Here is a 16113-nt window from a genome sequence, read left to right on the forward strand (position 1 = left end):
TGTGCCAGGCACTAGGCGAGGTGCTGAGATTACAGAGGGGGGCTGGTGAGAGGAGTGTCTCCAGGGGGTAGGACCTTGCACAGTGACACATTCCCAGCACCCAGCACAGCACCTGGCACGTCACAGGCATTGACAAGCGCTGATGGAATGAGGAAATGAATGAATGTAAATAAGCAATTATGGCTCACTAGGCTACATACGGCACTGTGAGGCACGCAGAAAGAATTGTGGGAGCAGAGAGAAGGGATGCTTAGTCCAAGTTATGATATCTGAGAAAACTCCCCAGGCCAACACTGGAAGGGTACCTTCAAGTTCTTCAGGAGAGGAAGCAGAGTTGGAGGATGATGGGGTTTCTGACGGAAGAAACAGCTTGTACAAAGGAGTGGAGGCACGGGACCACATACTGGGAATGTGGCAAGTCCCAAGTGTAATCGGAGGTGTGGAGATGGAGTCAAAAGCAAGGACTTCAAATTATAAAGCATGTTGGAGTGCTGGGGTTCATGGATTTATCTGTCTTCTATGCCACCAAAGCAGGGCACCCTCTTCCCCTATAGAACATTTCTCCTGGATACACCAAGGGGCTTCCGTAAAATCTGAACAGGGCATACCCTTGGATGTTGGAAGGGGCTCCCACACTAGTATGTCTTGCAGTTTCCATCCCAGCTTCAAGGCAAACACAAGACCTCTGCATTTCACAGGAAGGAATGAGAAGACCTTGTTTTGGTCAGTGGGATTGCTTTCCCAGCCCTAGGCATTAAAGTGTGATATTTTTATCCAGAAAAGGGGACAGACTATCCAAAACTCATTCACACACTCCTAGCATATTAGAACTGGAAGGGTCCCTGGGGAAACTTTTGCCTACTTCCTCATCTTCAGAAGAAGAAACTAAAGCTCAGAGAGGAAGAAGGACTGTCCAATGACACACAGCAGATTAGTGAACGTTCGGGGCTGGGAAGGAAGGAAAGTAGGAGGGAGGGAGAGAGGGAAGCCTCTGGTTTCTAGTCCATGCTCCCCACTGCACTGTGTCCTCCTGCATGAGATTTAATGATGAAATTGCAGACTTTTTTTTCCAGTAAACATAAAACCAAAGACTAAAAATATTTCTGAATTACTTTTCTTTAGAAGAAAAAAAAATGCCTCTCCAGCTCCCTGACTCCATCAACCAATTAAATCTTTGGCTTCCACTCAGAAAGAGGCTTTAAATTAATCAAGATAAAACTAGCTTACTCTTTCCCTCCAAGCAGCAACTTTCTACCAAAAAGAATGAGAGTAGTTTGCTGGAGACAGGAGTGTCTTGGGGAAAGGAACAAAATCCAAGCCATTTAATTTAACTTCTCACACTCACCTGAGACTCCTCAGCCATTTGTCATTCATTCATCAAACATCTATTAAATATTTATTCTTTCAACAACCACTCTTTGAGCTCCTACTGTGTATATTCTAATCACAGGAGCATAGCTATGAATCAGAACATAATTCGGGCCTCAGGACATGGACATTTATCACTGAGTAGGGTGATGACATTTACATAAATCATCACCCTACAACCCAGGGTAAATTACCCAAGGTAAATTCCTAGTCCAAAGTAAATTTCATTTGAATGAATGAGTGAATGAATGAAATTGGTGTCTACTACAGATCACTGCCACATGAGAATTCCACTGGGGCTAGGACATAGCACTTAAGGAACAGCTCAGAAAAGGCAGGACTACACAAATGGGCCTGAAGAGTATTTTGAGAGCTCCATTCCCTTCTCTGAGCCTCAGTTTCCCCACCATCATGATGGGATCTGAGGAAACTTCCAGCACTAACATTCGATAATTCTCTGAGCCTAGTTCCCAGCACTGTATGGAAATTCAAACCCAATTTCTCTTCCTAAAAATAACTATTGAATCATTGTCCCTCTGCCTTCTCAAGGTCATGCCTGTGTCTCTGGATTTCTCTTGGGAGATGAGAGAAGTGAGGGAATTCGATTCTAACTTTGATTGGCCTTCTTTTCTGTTTAAACAAGAGAAAAAATATTCAATTATCCCATTGACAATTACAGTCTGCACATTTCACCGCAGGCATAGAAACAGGCCAGCAACAGAAAACTAGCCACAGACCAGGGGTGCACACATGCAAGCCATTATCTACTTGGAGACAGGCTGGCCTGTGGTGGCCCCCAGTGGCTCAGAAGCTGGACGGCTCCTTGCCAGCAGGCCAGGCCATCCGGGAGGCCGCCTGCCATTAACTGCAGCAGCACCCATCCCAACTCATCTCAGACTTCGGGCTCAACAGAAAGCAGGTGAGAAAGTGAGTCACTGACAGTGAGCGATCCCAAACCAAAGACCTGAGTTGTATGCTCGTATACATGCAAGCCTGATCAGGTCAAGAGATAAATCAGTGAGTCCCACGAGGGAAGGGGCCATGTCCATTTTGGTCACCAACATGTCCTTAAGCACACAAGCATCACACAAGGCACAGATTTTGGTCACCAATATGTCCTTAAGCACACAAGCATCACACAAGGCACATGATCTGCACTCAAGACATACAGGTAGAAAAATTTTGTGGAAGACTAATGAGTAAACAACTATCTGAATGAATGACTGAATGGTTTGTTTGTGTCATGGCCCCAAGAACACTGCGGAAAAGAGACTGGGTAGAGTATTGGCCAGCACTCAGGCTCAAGCATCATTTGGAAACATCTATCCAAGCTCTGCTCCTTATAAGCTCTGACCTTGGGCAAGCCTCAGTTTCCTCATGGGGCAGATGTTTGTGCTGCTCAGATTCCCCTTTAAAGAAGGACTTGTTGCCTCCAGCTGCTGGGAGTATCATTAGCTAAGAGCCTCCAGCCGTCAGGCCCTCAGACTGTCTCAGAGCCACCTCGCCTAAGGTCATGCCCTGCCCACAGCTGCCCACTTGAAAGACATATCAAGTGGGATGTGAATGAAGGCCCTGGCCACCCTGGCCAATGAACAAAACTGTGATTCCAAAGCTCCGTGTGAGGGTAGCTGAAGTAATTCAGCTCATCTTCTCCCTCCCCCAGTCCTGCTTCTGTCCTCTCCCTTCCCCAGGTGCTGGCCCCAAAGGCAATCCCTAATAACCACCCTGAACTCTCAACTCCATCCCAAAGGCTGCTTCCCAGAGAACCCAACCTGTGACCCATCATTTGCAAACGAGCGATAATAACCCGCACACAGAATGCCATCTGACAGGCAGGTTCAGTGGGAGCCAAGGTCACACAGCCGGTTGGGAGTAGCGTTGGGACTTGAGTCCAAGTCTGATTCCAAGGCCTACATGCTTTCAACCCCTTAGATCTGCATTAATGCTTCCAAGAGTAGGGTTTTGTTCTTTGGCTTATTTATTATTTTTAAATCTGAAAGCTTTCCCGGAGATTCAGATGAAGTTGGAGTTGAGAACCCTAACACTCCCTCTCTTATCACCCAGGCCAATTCAGCATGGGATCCCAGCCCCTGACCTGGGACACCAGGGTGCCCTGCCCTCTACTCTCTCCCCAGAGCCCGCACCTAGATATGTCTTTTTTGATGCTATTTATTCATAAGGGTCTCAAATACCAAAGGCCTAACACATAGGAGTCACCCAAGCTGCTGGCTGATCCCACGCAACTTGACAGTGTTTATTTATTTTGCATATTGAAGTGAACAATGGCACTTCAGAGTGAAATTCAGTTTCAGCAGAACACAGCAGAGAGAAGTCAATTATCCGGCATTAATTATTTATGTGGGGACAATAACCATGGTGTTATTCCTCACTCTAGAGGCCTCTAGAGCTTGGAACAAGAGGAGAGAAGAGGTAGCTGCTATTATCTGTCCACAGTGCAGCATTGCATTGGATAAATTAACCCCTCTGACATCCTGTGAATACACATAAGCCTTCTTCGTGAACATGGTTCACGTATATGTCCCCAGAACACACACAATTAATAGGCTGGTAGGCCCAGGGATTGCATTCCCCCAATATTCTCGCCAGGCCAGGCTCTGAATATATTAAAGGAACTAGCACCTTCTCTCTGCTTCCCACCCTGCCCTATCAGAACTTTAGGGCTGAAGACATTCTAAGCAAACCTCTTCTCAGATTGCAGCTTTGTGGCCAGCCAGAACTCTTGGGGTCACGTTAGTCCAAGGTTTTCCTCCCAAGGTATGTGTGTACGATATCAATTAGAAACCCTAGTCTGCCTCCAAAAGAATACTAATCCAATTTCTAAATCATTGCCATGTAATTTAACTTCCTTGTATCCTTAAAACTTCTGAGGAGATTGGAAGTGGGAGAGAGAGAGTGTGTGTGTGTGGTTCCCCAAGGCAGAAAGGGTGCCAGGGCCTGATCTACCTTTGCCCCAATTCTCTACCCCAGGGATGCAGTCCTCATCTGGAGAGTTTAACATTGATGGAGTGTTTCCTGTGTGCAGGCAGGTGCTTTATACATATTATCTGAAATTCTCATTACAACCCAATGATGTAAGTATAAATATCCCCATTTCACAGATGGGGGTGAAGAATTTTTCACATGAAGAAACTAAAGCCCAAGGTCACAACTAATAAGCAGCAGAACCAAGAATTAAGCTGAGGCTGTCCTGACCCCTAACCACTGTCCTAAACTGCCCTGTGACCGCAGCTGCTCCACCCCCAGCACAGGCGCTGGTCTGACCATCCCAGGACGCATGAGGCTCTGAGGAGGTGTCCCAAAGCCCTATTGTGTTGGGTGAGGTCATCGAAAGGACATGGCCACCAGTTGACCCATGCACAGGACCCCAGCCATCAGAGGCTTCCCCCCCAACCCTGTCCTTGGAATGTGCATTCCACTTGCCTTCCCCACTCCCAGAGGTGGCCCCAGGGGACACAACCTTGAGATAGTGATGGGATGCTGAGACCATCTTGACGGTATACATGACTGAACCCACTTAAGACCTCCGTATAAACTTTTAAGATTTGGTGGCAGGTGTGGAATCCACGTATCTTGCTGCCACTCAAGACAAGCCCCATATGTAAGTTCCCTTGTCTGTTTAACCTGCTGCCCACCAGTCTGGAGTGGCCCACCTGTTTCTTTGGTCTCTCCCTGCCCTCTGCTTACAGAGGCTGGTTTCAATTTGCACCTGGGAAGCTCCCCAGGCGCTTCTGAACCAACACACTGCCCATCTGGTACGGAGGTACCGACCTACTGCCCGGTCTGGACAGGAGCCAGGAAGACTATGATTCCACTTCATCTAGAACAGCTCCGCTTTCTCCTGGCTTAAAATATTAAGCTGCTGGGAGTGTCCGTTGGCGATTTCTTATTTTCTCAATGAGGTCACTGGCCAGAAGGGGTCCGGGAAGGGATTTCTAGAAGACTGCCCTGAGATCACCTTCATGAAGAGCCACAGTGGACCTCTGTCATGCAGCAGGCACTTGATAAACAAGAGCGCCCCCTATGTAGCTTTCCCTGCATGACAGACCCTTCATACACACTAAGTCCTTCGGTTCACACATGAACCCAATGAAGTAGGTACTCTTTTCATCCCTGTTTTATACGTGAGGGAACTGAGGGGCTGACAGGGTGTGAGAACTTCCACAAGGCCACACTGCTAGTAGGAGGTAGAACCTGCCTTCAAAACCAGGCTATCATGAGTTCAAAGCTGATGACCATTGCTCACCCCATGAAAGGCCTTCAGCTCTTCCAACACATGTGGATCCTGACGGGTCTGCCTCTCACCATCTCTGAGCTCTGCCTAAGACACACTGTGTGGAAAGATATTTGGGTCCCCATATGATCCCTTATTCTCAGCATCAGGCTGCACAGAAAATTCCTAGCTACATCTCTAACAACAGTGTTTCCCATTCTAAAATGGCATGCACGAACTGTATGTCATACCCATAAACCTTGTTATAATGATGACTTTGGGGGAGCAGAGTCCCAGAGGGGTATAACCTCATAAAGGTTAACCCAGTACTAGTAGACTTTTAGCAAATAGTTAACATCTTTTCTGATTTTAAAAGCAACATACACTTAGAAATATACTCAAAACCCAAACAATATAGAAATGAATGATGTGATAATTCAGGTGGACAGGTGGTTAAGGATAGAATAAAGGTAAGATGTCAGTGATGCCTGTAATATGTAAAACAAAACATACAAAACAAAACAATGACTTAACAGTCTTGCAAGGGCTACTTGGATTCTGTTGCCTCAAAATGGCCCCATCAAGATGTCTCAGAAAAAAAAAAAAAAGCAAGGCAGAAGCCCTGAGCACTCGATTACACAGCTCTTCCATAGATCAAACCTACATGAGAGTGACCAGAGTCTGGTTTGCCCAGGACTGAGGCATTTTCAAAGTCACAACTTTCAGGGCCAAAATCAGGACAGTCCTGGGGCAACCAGGACAGCTGGTCACCACGGATTCACTGCCCTGGTACTTTACCCTTTGGTTCTGGTTCTGGCCTCCAGGACCAGCCAGGTCCCCACGGCTTTCAGCCATGTGAAGTCACCTCTGGGGCCCCATCTCTCCTTCTCACCTCATCATCTGGGCTTCAACTTCTGCTCAGTGTATTCCTGGCTCCTCCTCCCCACCTCTCTCCCCCAACCCAACTAACTCAGGGCAATAAATATCCCCTAGCATCAGCTCTGTGCTCCGTTCCCTCCCTGGTGCCCTGGGAGAAGGAGAAGACACCTAAGGGTAGACTGTCCTTTCAAAAAGCTCAGAGAGAGCCTTCCATAACCCCAAGGGCCCCCAAAGGCTCCAGCCTCCTGGCCCATGTGGGATCGGGAGCCTCCCCTGGGGTCCCCTATCTTAGCAGAACACCCCATTCAATTATTTGTTTCATTGTCTGCCTGCACCTTAGACCCCAGCTCCTTGGGGGACTGGACATGCCTGATTCCTCCATGTCTCAGGGCCCAGTTCTGTCAGTATTTGCTGAGTCAACATGGCATCCCCAATACTTTGCCTTAAGCCTCCTCTCCATGACAGTGCACGGAGAGGTGGGACCACCAGCAACTTCAAGATCCTGGAGCTGGGCCTCAGCCAGAGGCCAAATGGAGCAGGCCTGGCCCTAAGAGATGGACTTACCGCTGACCCGGCAGAGGGATGGCATCCAGGTGGTGGCCTCCAGGCAACGCCATCATGTTGATCCCAATCTGCAGCAAAGCCTGCCCGCAGCGGTCGTGACCCTGGAAAAAGAGAGGGCAGGACCGGGTCAATGGATGCCCTGAGAGAAGAGGTACAATCACTTTTTCTCCCAGTTCCTGGCCACAAGGAGCAAGGCAGGTATGGAGGAAAGGCCCCAGCACCCTCTTCTTTTTGAAAAAGTTTAGACTTCACTAACCTCACACAAGTAGTGTAGGACTTAGTCCTATGTCCCAAGCTCACTAGGAATCCCTACAATCTTTTATCTCCCATTATCAAACATTTGCCTGACCCATCTCGCTTTGTACCAAATGTTGGGACACACAGACCAGCAAATATTGCATGGGATGTACTTATACTTAAAAAGTATCTATGTCTTATCTGAAATTCACATTTATGGGCATCATGTATTATTTGCTAAATCTGGAAACTCTACATGCTAATTCTCCATAACCATCACAGCCCTGGGTTATTCACTTTTTGATTATGCCTGGGAAATGTGACTCTATAATGAGCATGGTGGTTGCTTCCCCAAATCCATTCCACTTCAGATGATATAATTTCACCCAAACTGCTAGTAAATGGTTCAGGAATAGTCATGGGACTCAATTCGGACCAATGAGCCATGACAGGACTGCTTCCAGAAAAAGTTTTCTTTCTCCTAACTGCAAACCACAAGGAGACAGTATCTCTCCCCTTGGACCTGAGCAAGGAAGCATGTCAATTCATTGCTGCTAGAGCTATCTTGCAATCAAGAGAGGACGCAGCTGGGAGAATAAAGCTGGCACACAGAGAACAATAAATCTGGGTCCTTGATCCCCAAGCCACTGAATCAATGAACCCTGGAGTCCGGCCCATCCCTAGGCCTACCTATTATGTAAGATAAGAAAGTTCTTGTTGTTGAAAGAGAAGGTTTTATTAGTGAACAGCCAAAAGCAGCCTAACTGATAAAGGTAAACCGGGCTCTAGGGGCCTCCAATCCCAGCACTGAGGACCCACCTGACTTGCCTGTGTCTCGCAGGTTGGACCAAGACAAAAGTATCCTTCCACCTGTTTGACTCCTCCTGTCACTTGTCCCTTCCTTGTTCCCACCTCTCTGCCTTCTCCTTCTCCAAGACAGTGAGGAAGCCCTCCCCGAGGAAAAGGGAGATTCTGTCGCTTTTGCTGGGGTAGAGTAACACAGGAGAGGTTTAGCCATCACCTGGCATGCCCTGAGCTGGGGGACAGCAGATTTCAAGACTTTCCGAGAAAACACAAGTATGAGCTTGTGGGAAGAGACAGCTAAGAATGGTAAGGTAAGTCCAGAAAAATTAAACTCTTACTCCATGAGTACAAATGACCCTTATGAGAAAAGAACGGAGGAGGACTTTAATTAACAGTGATATCGCTGGACATAAAGTACCCTTTATGATGCTTGGAATAAAGAAGAAGAGAGTCGATCTGGAAAGTATGGGAGCCAGGAACTCAGAATAAACTAGGGCATTATGTAATTCCAGAGACTCACTCCCAATGTCTGTTTCTTGGTCTGTGGGTCCCACCACCCTATGAACCCCATAAGCCAAGGGCCAGCCATGTAGCCAGCACTCTATGTGTCTGTTGAAAGGCTGAGTGGAATACATTTTTAATACCTTTATGCTGAGCCCTAATTCTTTTTCTGTAACTGAGAATAATACTATCTATTGTACGGGGCTATGACAGCAATGACCTGAGATTAGGGCTGTGTAAGTGTCAGGCCAGGGTGAGAGCGCAGTAAATAGCAGCCTTTGTTAGTCTCATGCCCTGAAAGTCCTCTGTGCACTCAACCCTGTGGTCAGCTCTGCTGAGGGAGATGCAGAAAATGAGACAAAGCATAGAAAGCTTTGATGACGCTCGACGAGTGCCCATCAACATCAGCAGTATCGCCATTGTTATTTCTAGTGTTATGATTGTGATTGAAAAAGTAGATTTTTGGAACCCAGTGAGTCAGCAGCCTGAAAAGGATGGCACAAAAGAAAAAGCTAGAAACAACAAAAGGAGATAACTGTTCCCCTTCTGACGTGCTTGACTAAAGAACCCCAAAGGAAAATACCAACTTCTCAGAGAGAATGCTATGATGTCATCAGACAGCAGTGAGCAAGCCGATCTTGTTTTACCTCCATCTCCATCATCAAGAAGAAAAGGGTGCAGCGTACAAACAGTGAAGAGGGAATTCAAGCTAAAATAGGCAAGGACACGGAGACGGTAAGGAAGCTCCAAGACCCTTCAAAGGGTGATCCAGTTAGGGTTCTGTGAGGAGATGAAGCATGTCTTTGGTATTGGGGGAACTTTGGATCTGATCAAGTTGTAGCTGATGCACCCAGACAAAGGGGGAGCTGTCATGAGCAGAAACCTGGATGCAAGAGAATGATCTGAATTTCTAAGAGGTAGATTCTAGAAACATAGCTCAGTGACCATAAAATTCTAGAACAGATTCCCAATTGCTGACCTGTGAGCCCCTCAGACAGAAGCCAGCCAGAGCACAGGAGGAACAAATCAGGGCCCAGACAATCTGCTTCCTTTTCATTAGGGACCACTGGGCTCCTAGCAGAGGGGAATGCGACGATAAACCTTGATTTTATCTTGATTTCGTTAAAATGCCCTGGTGAGATGTCCTTGTTCATCCGTTTCACCCATGGCCCCACAGTGGTTGTGCCAGTGGGGCCATCCAGGAAACAAAACCTTGATCCCTGTGATTGCAGGTCTTCCCAGGGGCTGGGGGAGCCTCTTGGGGACATCTGGGCTGCATTTGCATCACTGCCCTATTTACCGACTGTATTAGTTATGCCTGCCTCTTTCCCCCAGTGGGACAAGACCCCTTCATGCCTGAAAGCACATCTTGCTCAATGTGGGCCTGGGCCCAGGATCCTACACGATGACCTGCGTGGTCAGAGCCAGGACTGTGAACCAGATTAGCTCTCAGAGGAACCACAGTTCATATGCACTGGGGATAAGGAACCGGAAAGAGAGAACATCTGGAAGGTGAGACAGGCAGTACCAAGAGTTTAACCCAGCTGATATTTATAAAATGTATCTAATAATAATAATGGCTAATATTTATTGAGTGTGTACTGTGAGCCAAGCACTGTTCTAAATGCCTCATCTAGTATTAACTCATTTAATACTATCATCATCCCCGTCACTGACGAGACTCTGAAATTCAGTGGAGGTGTGTGCGTTGCTCAGGATCACACAGCTGTCGGTGATAGAGGACGAGGATCCCGGCTTTAGGATTTTGAGGGGAGGTGCTGGAGCACATGGAGGGGATGACACAGGTCCTTCGTTTGCTAACAGGGAGCCCGACTCCCTTCCATGGTGGCAACCACACCCAGCCCCCAGCTGTCACAGCCCTCCAACTCTCCTCCTTCTCCCTGGTGCCTCCTGAGGCTCCCACCTCCCAGACAGGGAGTCCTCCAGCCTCGTCTGGTGCCGGTCCTCCGCGACACCGCCAGAGGACAGAAGAACAGTCCTTGGAAAAATGAATGGCCAACATTCATTTCAGATTGCCAGCACTGCACTCAAATGGTGGCAGGAAGGAGGGCACAGACAGTGGGCATGTCTCTTCGGTTCCTCATTTCTTGGTTGCTTCTGTGAGAGTCATGGGGACAGCTGTGGGCCCTAAAGGAATCAGGGGATGAGGAAACCACAGTCCCAGCTAAAGCCTAACGTACCACTAGCTTTACGGAGAAACCTGTTTCAAGCATGCAGCCCTCAGAGAAGCCCCCACAGCCTGCTGCACCGGCAGCCACCTCCCCTGAGCCCTGGGCTGGATTCATCCTAGTGAGCAGAGGTTCCAAGAACAATGCCTCCAAAACTATACAGCATGTCAGAAAATGGGTTCAAGGTAATCCCTTTGCTGCCCACTGTCCGTCCTCAATGGTGTCACAAAAAGAACTTGAATTTTGGGGTCTGTCAGATCTGGATTCAAATCCTGACTCTGTACCAGATTGGTGCATGACCTTGAGAAAATCATGGACCTCCCATGAATGTGGTTCTCCCAATTATACCTGCCTTCTAAGAGCTTCATAAGGATTAAATGTGATCACTTGCAAAAGCCCCTAACAGATTGAAAGAAAAAAAGGAAAGGAAAGGAAAGGGATCATGTGCTTGGCACATGGAGCCTCAAAGAGGAAGTGTTCTTCCTTGTGGAAGGAGGAGTTGAGAAATGTATCTCAGGGCAGAGATGCTGCCTTGCCCCTGAGAGAGGTGGAAAGGACACAGGCAGGAGTGAGCAAGAAAGAGGAAACTCCATCACTTCCGTCCCCACCACCAACCCTGCCCAAGGCCCTTCCTAACTCATTGGAAATCTCACCCTGGAGGCTCTCGGCAATGCCTCCCCCACCAGGAGAGGCTAGTTTACAAGACAGACCTGCAGCCTTAGGTGTCTCTGATTTAATTCAATGCCCGCTGTGACAACTGCTCATTCGGACAGCTCATTTCTGCTCCTGCCTCCTCTTAGAAGCAGCCCTTGCTCACCTTCGTTTGGCTAACAAGAATGGAAGAAGGAAATGGTAGGCGATTTACAGTAAATTATTGAATTAGAACCAGGACGGGGGCGGCTTCTGCCATTGTTTAATGGGCCAATCCTGGTATGGCTCAAGGCTGGGCTGGGATTATTTAATCTGCAGAATCCATTAGGGCTGTCAACAGTGCAGGGCAGTAAATATTGTGGAAAGCGGTTAAGCTCTGCTGCAGTGTTAGGTACAGGGAGGAGGCAGCTGGGGGAGTGGGTGTGGGAGGAATGAGACCTGGGGATTCAGTCAAGTCCCTCACTATATGATCCCCTACCCCCTCATCAGTTCTCCTCCCTAGAATTTATCACAATTGTAATTAAACAACTGAAATTAGTAGCTTAAAGTTTTCTCCCTTAAGGATCCTGGGGGCAGGGACCAGAGGTCTGTCCTGCCCCCTGCTGTATCCGCCACCCCCCTCCTGACAGGCGCCTGGTGCAAAGTGATCAGATCGACCAGATCGATGGACTCTTTTTTTTTTTTTTTAAGATTTTATTTATTTGCGAGAGAGACAATGAGAGACAGAGAGCATGAGAGGGAGGAGGGTCAGAGGGAGAAGCAGACTCCCTGCTGAGCAGGGAGCCTGAACGTGGGACTCGATCCTGGGACTCCAGGATCATGACCTGAGCCGAAAGCAGTCACTTAACCAACTGAGCCACCCAGGCGCCCCAGATTGATAGACTCTTATTGGCTGGCTGGGTGGGTTCTTACCAAAGGAACCTCAGCCTCCTCGCTGGTAAATGAGAGACAGGTGCCTATGCGGCCACGTTTTGAGTAGTTGTTGAGAGGGTTGTGGGAGGGCCTTTTCCAACCATACACACTGCAGGGAAAGGGCTTGGCATCCTAACACTCACTGAGACAAAGCCACCTGTCCCTCCTGAGTTTCTTTTTATTTTTTTTAAAGATTTTATTTATTTATTTGAGAGAGAGAGAATGAGAGAGAGAGAGAGCATGAGAGAGGGGAGGGTCAGAGGGAGAAGCAGACTCCTCGCTGAGCAGGAAGCCTGATGCGGGACTCGATCTCAGGACCCTGGGATCATGACCTGAGCCCAAGGCAGTCGCTTAACCAACTGAACCACCCAGGAGCCCCCATCCTGAGTTTCTGTAGTCCTTACTGTCTGATCATACCTGGCTGGGCAGGCTCCCTCCCCAGCCCCAGCTCTGTGCTCTACTAGGCAGTTTCTCCCAGACAGACAGACAAGAGATAGTTGCATGACAACTGCAAAAACTGCAAAAAAAAAAAAAAAAAAAAGCAAGGAGGTGCTAAGGGAGGTCCAGAGGGCTTCCCAGCAGTACTAGGCGAGAATGGAAGGTGGGGAGAAGGGGTCATGGCAAGTTTCTCAGGACATGACCTCAAAACTGACCCTTGCAAGAGGAGTTTGGAGACAGAGAAAGGGGAAGCTGTGGAGAGAAGAGCATGGGGACAGAGGGAAGAGCATAGGAAAATTAAGGAACTGCAAGTGTTTCTAGAAGGTTACAGTGAGCACTCCAGGCTGGGCCCAGCTGGAGTTTAGATGAAACCATCCCAGTGTCATGGGGATGCAGAAAAAGGAGTGGCCACTTTCAGCCGGGGAAGTAGGGCAGACTTCTTAGAGGAGGCGACATCTGAACTGGGTCTTAAATGCAGGGTGGGATTTTGCCAAGTGAAGATGGGAAAAGGACATTCAGTGCCAGGAGAGCAGTGTGAACAGTGGCAAAAAGACCAGAAAATAAAGCAAGGGTTCAGGGACCCAGATCTCTCCCAGGGGGCTAGCAGGAAGGTGCCTCTGTGGTCCTGCATATGAAAGGAACAGATTCTTTGGACTCTATTCTGTGGATGATAGGGAGCCATTGAAGGTGGTTTGAGTAGGGGACTGAAAACATCAAAGTGGGATTTCAGCTCCCATGGTGACCAGTAAGTGGATGGACTCCAGGGAGTGAGGCCAGCAGCAGGGGTCCATTTAAGAGTAGACGCAACTCCCAAGGGGGACCACAAAAGCCCTGAGGTTAGAGCCATGGGGACTTGGGGGTAGAAAGGAGGGTGGCTGCAGTGAGCTTTGGGAGGTAACGACAATGAGCTTCCCTCCTTGCCCCCACCCGAGGCCCTCTTGATCTGTGGGAGGGTGGCAATAGTCATCGAGACATTTCAGTATCGCTAGCTGGAGTGCTCAGCATCCTGAACAATCAGATACTTTAAGAACCCTCATTCCCAGGGGAGGCACAAGAAACTAAGCAAGCCGTCACCTAGCCCTACCGAATGGACTGAGCCTCATGAAATATAGACAGAGCGACTCTCTAGAGGAAGCCTGAGTGACCCTTTACAGCTGTCAGGCAACAGAGTCCAGCAAGTGGGCAGAATAGACTCAGGGCTCCCAGAGCTGGGTTTGCCCCTTGGGCTCTGAACACCGTGGCTGGGCAACCCAGAAGGACCGTGCATCAGGTAGGGACCACCCAGACCTGAGCCCTGCTCAATTCCAGAGCCAGAACAGTTTCAACAAAGCACAGGAAAGGCCCCAAGCCTCCCCCTGATTAACTGGATACATGTACCTTCTAGGCTTTACCTGAAAGGTAACAAGAATCCCACCTGCACAAATATGTCAGGGGTGAGACTATAGCCTCCAGCCACAATCTAGGCAGCCTTCCTAGAGGAGCTCACATCATAACGCTAGAGTATTAGAATTAGTAGGAGGCCTTAGAGATTCTTGCCTTGTAATAATAACTATAATGATAATAATAATGATGAGTAGGAGAAAAGGAGACATATTTAGGGTGCTAACTATGTGTCAGGCAATGTGGTAAATGCTCTTGTTATCCCCATTTTTTAGATTAGGAAACTGAAGCACAGAGATTAACACCGGCAGATGGCGAGACACGTTCAGAGAGGGGAAGAGATCTGCTTGAGGTCACACAGCAGCTGAGCTGTATCTGGGACCTGCACCTCGGTCTCCTCACTGCCATCAGCTTCCCAATGGGAAATCCAAAGAAGGCTTTGTGTGGTTAGAGCCCCAAGAGACCGACCCAGGCTCAGAGTGATTTACCCTGGGAAATCCATTGTTCTGGCAGTTCCCCATCTATAAAACTGGGTTACTCATGCGCTTTCTCTGTTGCTGCGGCTATCAACACAGGGGAATGAGCAGTGGATAGAGAAATTGCAGGGATTCCTAGGCTAATTCAGCTCAGTCTTGGAGTGAGCCAGGCAGGTTGATACAGAGATGCCCATGAGTCCCCAGAGGTCTGAGAAAAAGGAGCCGGAGTCTAGCTCTCGCTGCTGAGGCCCATGTGCCCTGGTCCCTGATCAGTATGACCGCCCATCCTCTAAAAGGCTCCAACTTGTCAAAGACAAGCCCCAGGCAGCCTCTCCTGAAGGAGCATGTATAACAGTCCCAGAGGGAAGCCCAAATTCCTGGAGCCTGGAAAGCCATGCTGTCCCCCACCCTGTACCTCAGGGTGGGCCCGTCCTGACACCCCAGCTGCCCATCAGAGGAGTGCCCAGCCCTGAACCACACAAGGAAACAGAAGTTGCTGGCATCTGGGAGCTGGCCCTGAGCTGCTGATTTTCTAAGGGTCAGAAGTAAGCAACTGGCATCCCAGACCTCCGGGACCATCGGCGGAGTGTAGGCCCTGAGAGATGCTAGGCTGGACCTTTGGGCCGCTCCCATCCAGACCTCTGTTGCGTAAGAATGCAGATTCAGAGTCAGTTACTAGCTGCGTGATCATGGGCATTAAGTGTCCTTATCTGTAAAGTGGGGTATATAAGAAGGATAACAGAAGTAATGGTTCCTTCCTCATGGCACTACGGTGTGGATCAGTGAGATCACGTATGTGAAGTACCTGGCACGCAGGAGTGCTCAATATAAGACTGGTTCTGTTTCTCTCCTGGTGAAGACAAGTACCTCAAAGTAGCGGGGCAGCCAGATGGAGGCCATTCTACAGCCTCCTGAACTATATCCAGCTAGTCAACTGCTTTTTACTCTTTAACTTTTTGATTACCCCTTCCTACTTTCTAACTTTTCCTGATGTGAATGTTAGCCAACTGCTCAAATGTTCTTTAGCTCTGATTTGCAAAAGCGAGAGCCCTCTCTCCCTGGGCCCAGATCCCAGGGTGCTAAAATTAACAATCAGTATACTTTAAGCTAATGACTTACTGGTCGTGACTGCCATGAAGAGACATAACTCTCAGATAAAAGCCATTAGAGAAAATTGAATAGCTCCAGCGTGGTGAAAATTTGGATACATCCTGTTTCATAAATCACGCTCAGAGGTTACACTGGGCAAGCTATTTCCCTCTCTGAGTCACGATGAGGCCCCAGGTTGAGGGGGTCTATATCCCCTTGGGAAAGAAGACATAGGGGAGAGAAGCATACAATCTGGGGCATTGAATGAGTCAAACATAAAAAAACAGCCCATTCACAGAATGTTGTCTTATCAAGGCTCATTTATGTCACATGTCACAGTAGCATCCAAACAGTGCACTGCACGGTGTCTAGTACAGAGTAGGAGCTCAATAAA

General features: G+C 48.4%; 1 protein-coding gene across 2 annotated transcripts in view; it reads right to left on the minus strand.

The window, feature by feature from the left end:
- INSC (INSC spindle orientation adaptor protein) overlaps positions 1-16113 on the minus strand; it is a 151101-nt gene that overhangs the window by 84018 nt on the left and 50970 nt on the right. For both annotated transcript variants that reach the window (XM_064576796.1, XM_045894076.3), the window contains exon 2: positions 7043-7143. In XM_064576796.1, coding sequence (XP_064432866.1) covers positions 7043-7143 — 101 coding nt within the window. The remainder of the gene's footprint in view (positions 1-7042; positions 7144-16113) is intronic.

This window comes from Mirounga angustirostris, unplaced genomic scaffold (assembly GCF_029215605.1).
Source record: "Mirounga angustirostris isolate CCGP_5_RB_7025 unplaced genomic scaffold, mMirAng1.0.hap1 SCAF_13, whole genome shotgun sequence".
NCBI lineage: Eukaryota > Metazoa > Chordata > Mammalia > Carnivora > Phocidae > Mirounga > Mirounga angustirostris.